This window comes from Brachionichthys hirsutus, chromosome 21 (genome assembly GCF_040956055.1).
Source record: "Brachionichthys hirsutus isolate HB-005 chromosome 21, CSIRO-AGI_Bhir_v1, whole genome shotgun sequence".
NCBI lineage: Eukaryota > Metazoa > Chordata > Actinopteri > Lophiiformes > Brachionichthyidae > Brachionichthys > Brachionichthys hirsutus.
The window spans coordinates 6,934,815-6,942,869 of record NC_090917.1 but is presented as its reverse complement, the minus strand read 5'-3'; the positions used below and the strand labels follow the sequence as shown (position 1 = coordinate 6,942,869).

Below are 8,055 nucleotides of genomic sequence, written 5' to 3'. Positions count from 1 at the left end.
ACGAAGCTAGCTAATGCCGTAACGCTGTAGTTAGTTTCTATTTTACATTGTTGCGCTTACTCTTCATTGTCGCCACTCGCGTGTTGCGTCAGTCGGGGTAAAAGGCTTCGGTATCACACTGAGCACTTCCGAATCACAAAGGAAACTTTGACCGGAAAGCCCTGCACCGAGCGAGGCATACTTCCTTCACAACATCTCCTGGACCACTCCTGTTACATGACGCACATTGTCATTGTTACAATGGCAAATGACCCACGCTAATATGCCTTTGATTGGCTAAGTATGTGTTCCCTTAGTTCTTTGGGTTGGTCAAAATTAATATGATGGGTGATTATTGGTTAGAATTGTGGTAGAAATCGCAGTATGAACTAATTAAAGGCCTATTAGCGCGGTAATGGCGTCGCCATAGTAAGTACCACCGATTTTTTTGCCTTTAAAAGACAACACTGTTTTCACTATTTAGTGTATATTGTTTAACGCTAACGAATAATATATACAATTTATTAAATAAAATGCAGGTAGATGCGCAGTGCACATTAAACTATGGCCACCCTTGGTTATAATCTATCTCTGTCTCCATCTAGTGTCAAATCCTACATACAGGCTCAAATTTATTAATAAAATCTGTGACATAAAGACATAGTCTCCAAAAAACAACACCAAATTGCAAAGAAAGAAATGGAAAATTGAGCATGTTAAATAAAAAATACACATTAAACTGTTCTAATATCACAAAAATATGTTGGTATTAAATCTTTGTCTAAGAGACTCATTGCATGGACAACTAAAAGAGCTCAAGTAAATTACTAACTAAATCATGTCATATGGTTAGTTTTAATTTCATGAATTGATTTCCCTTTAATGGGTGAGTCTTACAATGTGACATCAAACACTTGCTTTAGATTTAATGTATTTTAATTAAATGCAGAGGATAATGAAACATTTAACAGATTAAAAAAGGGTTGATGTTCAAATGCAGATGAAAGGAATTGCATCACCTAAATCTTTAAAAACAAATTATTCTATAACCTACTACTACTGTACTTTCGGCTTGTCCCATGAGGGGTCACCAAGGCAAATCAATGTTCTCCACTTCACCCTGTCCTTTGCATCGTCCTCCCCAACACCAGCCACTCTCATGTCCTCCCTCACTACGTCCATGTATCTTCTCCTGGGTCGACCTCTAGCCCTGTTCCCTGGCAGTAGTCCAGTGAATATTTTTTTTTTATTTCACCTTGATGAAATGTATTTCAAAGTAATCTGTCACAAACATATCAGTGAAATACTGAATCAATGAAGGGATCAGTATTAATAATACTTGACTGTACTCATTGTAACTGTTGTTTTGACAGATTTCACGAAAATGTTTTCAATGATACGACCACATTTTTATTTTTTTTTACAATAAATGCTAAACGTTTTATCATAAAATGCTTTTGACAATATTGATATATCAAATACCTATCTTAGAATTAATAAGAATGAATATACTTTTCTCGGTCAGAGAGTTTTATGACCTTTGCCCCTTACAACATCCGCAACACGCCGGCTACGGCGAGCGACGCGGGTCAATAATTTTACGCTTTCCGGTTTCCCACTGTCAACACTTGGCTCGAGCGCTGCTGCGGAGCCACGACGATGTCGGAGCAGGAGTCTCTTCGGTGCTCCAGTGCCAGAAACCGTGGAGGCGTGCAGAGGGTCGAGGGAAAACTGCGAGCCAGTGTAGAAAAGGGGGATTATTATGAAGCGCATCAGATGTACAGGACTTTATTTTTTAGGTGAGAATTCATTTTATTTTTCACAAGTACAATTGTAATTGTCATTTGGATTTGCGGCCTGTCGTATTCCAGATCATTCGACTGTCAACCTTGCTTATATCCATGGCTGTTTATGATTGGTTGGATCTCATCCTAGACCTACCCACTCAAGCTTGTCTTCCTGTTTGTGTGGACAGCCGTGTTGTCAATCTTCGGGAAGTCGCTAACTTGGGCTAGTTGGCTATCATGTAGCAAGCACTATGTGTAGCAGCACTGCTAATGTTTGACAGTCTGTGTTTGTGGGTCTTTGGAAAACGCACATTAAGTCTAAATCCACACAATAATTTCGTGCTTTGTTCCACCTGTCTTTTTCCAGACGTGAGTTGGAGCTGCCCAGCAGTTAGCATTTAGCTATGTCGCCGCTTACTGTACGACACCGCCGCATTGTGAAGTCAAAATAACGACTCGACTAGCTACTGCTACTAGTTAGGGTATTTATTTATTCTTTATTGAGAGATTGTTAAGATTACATAATCACCAGCTAATTAGTTATAGTCTGTGTTTTTATTTATTTATTATTTCATTCGGTACGTGGTGATCTGCTCCATTACAAAACTGAAGCCTGGATGCTGTTTGATATAAGAATGTGGCTGGTTATCAGGCTCAAGTATACTTTAATAAAAACTATTGTTTATGGCTGAGTTAAATAACCTTTTTGTCACCAGCGTCCGATTACAATATTCCGTTTTTTCTTGTCTGTAATATTTTCTAATGGATTGTAACTCAAGTAAAACTAAATGTAATCAGCCCTGTGGTATCAAATGTATTTAACTCATTGAATAACATCCCTCATAACAGCACACCTTTGCAAATCAGATTTGCCAGCCTTCATAGACTTACTTTGTTTCCTCGAAACTTCAAAGCATTCATCACTATTGACACAGTAATAAGTAAGTAAGAAAAAGTAAGTTCCTGTTCAAAACCCTGAGGATAAGCCACAGAAGTTTTTGAATGCAGGTTTTGGAGTGGAGTAATGAACAAAACCTGCATAATCTTTAGCCTATTGATCAGTAGAATGGAGGAGAATGAATGAACCTTACCATAGGCTGAAAAAGCACGTAACCTACAGGGAAGCATGATGCTCTTGACTTGGTTTGCTTAATCAGGTACTGGAAACGTGCAGCCTGTAGAGGAATGGATTCTATCAAGTATCAGGAAATCCTGGAAGAAAATGTCTCACCGTCTGTGAGGAAGCCCTGATTCGATTGTGCTGGAGTCAGTTTCACAGCATCAGCTAAGATTCCAGAGGAATGATGCCAGAAGCTGGTGTCCAGCTCTCGATCAAAGGGTCTTCACAAAGTGCAAGAGACACTAATCATAAAGGGGTTGAATACTTTTGAGACTGCAATAGTTGGAATAAGTCACATGCGTGGTATATATGAGCGAAACACAGTTATTTGAGGTGGTTCTTGCATGCTTTTGAAAAACAGTATATTCTAATAATAAACGTAACATAGAATGGGGTTGAATATTTTTGCTTCCAAGTGTATCTTTACTTTCAACCCCATGCTGGGCTAGTTTGAGTGATGCTCAATATCTGGTGTCTGTCCGGATAAGCACAATGCGCCGTCTCATACGTGTGTGCTGTCCTCTTGTCTTCATCAGGTACATGTCGCAGGCTAAACACGCAGAGGCAAGGGAGCTGATGTACAACGGCGCGCTACTCTTTTTCAGCTATAACCAGGTGCATGCAAGAGGTTTATGTTCTGTTGCTTGATTTCAGGTTAAATCTGTTTGTTGTCCTTGCAATTAGTCTGTGTTTAAGTGTTTGCTAGTCGGCAGTTTTCCACTTGGGTGATGAATTCTTTGACGACACTTCCGTAAGAATTCAAATTATTTTGAAAATTGAAAGAAAATTCAAAAAATGCAATCATTTGTCATTCCATCTTCAGCGAAACAGTGCAGCAGACCTTTCCATGCTTGTGTTGGAGGTTTTGGAAAAGTCTGATACAAAAGTTGAAGATGAAATATTAGGTAAGTTGAAGCCATTGGCCTTCAAAAGACAGCAGACCGCCTTTCACAACAGGTGTTACACAATGTTTATAATGGACACTTGAAATTTCAGCCTGTCGCTTCTTTTGACTACATATCCTGATCGTGAATTACCAGCGTTAACATTTATATGCATCAGAATAAGGGTGTTACAATGCAATATATTGTGATGTATTTTGATACCTCGAGGAAAGCTGTAGTATATATTGTTTACTCGCTGGATGTTAGCTTTACGTCTCAGTTGTGTGTTTGAAGTAGTTAATGAAATATCTTCAACCTTTTACAAGATTACTTGTAATGTCCAGATCAGGCATGCATACTGATCTGCAGAATAACGAGTGGGGGGCAGACAAATATAAGAATGTAATTCTTCTATCTGCTCATTTCTAATCATGAAATGTTCTTGAAGGTGTGATGTTGTGAATTTTCATGAAAAAAATAAACAAAAAGACATTCTCTGATTTGTGCTTATTGTGTTTTTTTTATAGAAAACCTGGCTAAGCTGTTCAGTCTGATGGACCAGAACTCCCCAGAGAGAGTAGCGTTTGTCTCCAGAGCTTTAAAATGGTCGACAGGAGGATCTGGCAAGTTGGGCCACCCAAAACTACATCAGCTGCTGGCTGTCACTTTGTGGAAAGGTAATCACTTCATCATTTGTAGAATATAACAATAAATTCTTGTCACAAGTGACAATATAGATCAGATTTAACGACAGAACAGATCTCATCCAGTTAAAGACATGCTTTCGTAACAATGCCTACCAACGGATAACGCACAATATACACCCGTGTCTGGTCATTGTAATCTCACAGACCCACAACATGAAGATATGACGTCCCGATAAGTCGCTGCCCTCTCCTTGAGCATCCACACCTATAAACGCTGCAGCAAAACACGCTTTCTGTTCTTTGCTTCCTTGATAGCTAGGCTAATTCCTTTTGTCTGCATGACTTTTTCCATTGTGTGTATGTTGTTGTCCTAAATATTGTGTTTAACACGAGCTGCTGTGTCTCTGCTTGAAAGTGTATATCCCATCGATTAAAACGCGTCGGTTTGTTTTGTGTCCAGAGCAAAACTACGGCGAGTCTCGTTACCACTTCCTGCACTCCTGTGACGGGCAGGGCTGTGCAGAGATGCTCGTGGAATACTCGGCGTCACGCGGCCTCCGCAGTGAGGTCGACTTGTTTGTGGTGCAGGCTGTGCTGCAGTAAGTAAGGTGTCACTCCCATGCATTCAAATGGGCAGTCACCACTGTGTGAAAGGTTCCATGGTCGGTGTATTCAATAAAAGCTGCCTGAAATTGTTACCCTAATCAATGGCAGGAAATGTCTGTCATCTAAACGGATCTATTTGTATCTATCTACATTCACTGCATGTATTTGGAAGGTTGTAGAGTGGAACCTCGGTTCTTGAACAACTTGGTTTTTGACCATGAAAATGGAGTTTAAAATGCCTCCCCCCCCTCCCCCCTTTCCAGGTTCCTCTGCTTAAAGAACAAAAACAGTGCTTCCGTGGTGTTCAGCACGTACACAGAGAAACACCCGTCCATAGAGAAAGGTCCTCCCTTTGTCCAGCCTCTACTAAACTTTATCTGGTTTCTGCTGCTGGCAGTGGATGGGTGAGCAAATATCTGATTTCGACACCAAAAAAAACTGTTGATTTATTTTAATTTCTTGTAACCTCAGTATTTTTTCACAGTCTCCATCAGGGACGTGAGCACATGATAAACGTTTGAATTTTTTGTGGTTAATATTTTTTTGTCTTTATTTTTTCAGGGGTAAATTAACAGTTTTCTCAGTGTTATGTGAGCAATATCAACCGTCCCTGAAGAGGGACCCCATGTATGATGAGGTAAGAGTTCAAACGGTGTTTGATGATCATTATTTGATTCTAAGGTCTGAACCAAATGATGCTTATAATCATATTGTGGTTGAGGTGGGATGAGAATCAGCAGAGGCCAGAGTTCTCAGTCAGAAAAGGATGAGTTGTTCTCTCCAGGTTCGAGTGAGAATAGAATAGAGTGGATGGGGCTGCGTCTGCAGTGATGTGGATGCTGTTGTGGTGAAACGGGAGCAAAGCCACAAGGCGAAGCTGCTGGCTCACCATCAACCCACATTCCTATCCTCCCCTAGTCATGAGCTCTGGGTAATTACCGAAAGAACAGGATCATGATTCGATCTTCTGCAGGGTGTCTGTGCTCACCCTTAGAGAGACGGGGTGAGGAGCTCAGGGGTTATATCGCTCTGCTTACTTGGGAATACCTCAACCTACCCCCCCGTTAGAGCTGGAGGAGGTGAGGTATGGGCTCCGCGCTCATCTAACAACCTGTGGGGCAACAGTTTCCGCAATTTGCTTTATTTTAAACATGTTTAAATCGTCTCGTATTTCAGTAAATGTAAAACACAATCATCGCCTTTATCGCTGTAACCCCCTCATCTCTCTGTCCGTCACTCCCTCCTGCTTGGGTCGTTTCTCGGCTCCTCAGTATCTCGACAGAATAGGACAACTTTTCTTTGGAGTTCCACCCAAACAGTCTCCATCATACGGGGGGCTGCTAGGTGAGTGGAGAACGAATGTGTTCATTAGACCAAAAAAAAGATTCGTTTAGGTTTTACAGATAAGTTGTTCCTTAAGGTTCTTGTCTTATTTAATTCTTGATCATACTGTTTAGTTTTATGTTATTATTTTGATGACGGCACGTTTGATGTTTTGGGAAACACGCCGATTCATTTCCGAACTAAGAGTTCGATGGAATATGGAAACCTTCGGTGTCTGTTTGTACTGGATGCATTTCATGAGCAGAATGAGAGTCGCTGTGTTGAATCCTGCAGGAAACCTGCTGAACAGCCTGATGGGTTCAGGTGAGGATGATGATGTAGCCGATGAAGCCCATGAGGACAGCAGCCCCATCGAGCTTGACTGAGCCCCGCTCCGGGACAAAGAGGACAAATGAACACAAAAAAAGAGGACGACTCCTTCACCTCTATAACGAGGGTGGGCCGAGGTCTGCATTGTCAGAGCCATGTTCTTTCCAACCCCCCCCCCCACCCCCACCCCCTAAATAAAACACTCAAGTTTAAAATAAGTGCAAGTATCAGGCTGTGAAATATTCTCTCAGGACTGCCAACTTCTCCTGAGATGTTATTTTGTTTTTAACCATCATTGTTTTGCTTGATTTGGGACTTGCTCTTTGGGCGTAAGACTTTTAAAACCTAACCCACTGCACTGTCCAGTGGGGAGGCTAGCGTCACACATGAAATCCACACTTCATGTTGCTGATGGTATCAAGATAAGAGGTTTTAGTCGACGTTGTCGTTGTCCCGTTGCATTAAGGTTCTCTAAATTCAACGACACTCGTGGTTAGAGCCACCTTTTATTTTCTCACATTGGCTGTCTACTAACAGAAAACGTTAAGGTCAGAGGTCATCTTGCACATTGAATATCAACCGAACCGGCCCCAGCAGGTCCCTGCTGGTCCGAGCCGACTAGCATTTCTCATTAGGCATACGGCTGTTTGTGCACAGATCACTCCATTGCAGAAGCCCGACTTCTGACTGTGCACTTGCATCGCTTCATTGTCAAAAAATTCTGTCTGGTGAGGAGACATTCAAAGGACTTGTTTGCTGCTCGTTTCTGGCTGTCTACACGTCACTGTGTAAAATAAAAAGTCAAAGCTGCGGTCGCCTTTAAGTGTAAAGTGATCTTTATTAGAGAAAAGGAATGAGACTGGAAACCGGTGCGTCTTGCTTTCAATGTTCTCCAGTATCCGGATTCCTCAGGCAGACGTTTCTCCCATTCTCTCTTCTGGAATGTTTCTCAGTTGAACAACTTCTCTTGTAGGTGGATCAGCGTTCCAGCACCAGTTCAGAATCAGTATTAGCTTCATCGGCCCAGAGAGATTACGCCCTCTCTGGCTGTGCTTCTCCTTCTTTTCATATCGCTTTGTCTTCTGCTTCTTTTTGGTCTCATATTGACATTCAGTCCAGATCATGTCACGTATTAACATTTTAAATTCTAACTTGTGGCAAATCCAGACGAAATTTGACTTTTAGGTGCCTCAGCAGCACACATTTCCCAACAGATGAATTGACTACATGCTCCACTCCTAATCACACAGATTTGATGATGATGTTTAATATTCATTTTCCTTTTCAGAATTTAAGGGGAGTGTTTGCCTTTTTGATGATTCGCTGATTGAGTAAAATAAAGTACAATGAAGAGTTTGGGAATGTCAAACATTTTCCTG

General features: G+C 41.3%; 1 protein-coding gene across 1 annotated transcript; it reads left to right on the top strand.

The window, feature by feature from the left end:
• Nucleotides 1-1,638: 1,638 nt before the first annotated feature.
• get4 (guided entry of tail-anchored proteins factor 4) lies at nt 1,639-7,494 on the top strand. Its single transcript, XM_068754212.1, has 9 exons — nt 1,639-1,778; nt 3,423-3,501; nt 3,710-3,791; nt 4,298-4,447; nt 4,878-5,016; nt 5,287-5,427; nt 5,585-5,660; nt 6,295-6,367; nt 6,641-7,494. Exons 1-9 carry the CDS (start codon nt 1,639-1,641, stop codon nt 6,730-6,732), a joined length of 972 nt encoding a protein of 323 aa, XP_068610313.1. The 3' UTR covers nt 6,733-7,494.
• The last annotated feature ends 561 nt before the right edge of the window (nt 7,495-8,055 follow it).

Coding starts and splice junctions, on each gene's coding strand:
- get4 (XM_068754212.1), top strand. CDS start 1,639: ATGTCGGAGCAGGAGTCTCTTCGGTGCTCCAGTGCCAGAAACCGTGGA. Junction 1,779..3,422: donor TACAGGACTTTATTTTTTAG/GTGAGAATTCAT, acceptor TGTCTTCATCAG/GTACATGTCGCAGGCTAAAC. Junction 4,448..4,877: donor GGCTGTCACTTTGTGGAAAG/GTAATCACTTCA, acceptor TTTTGTGTCCAG/AGCAAAACTACGGCGAGTCT.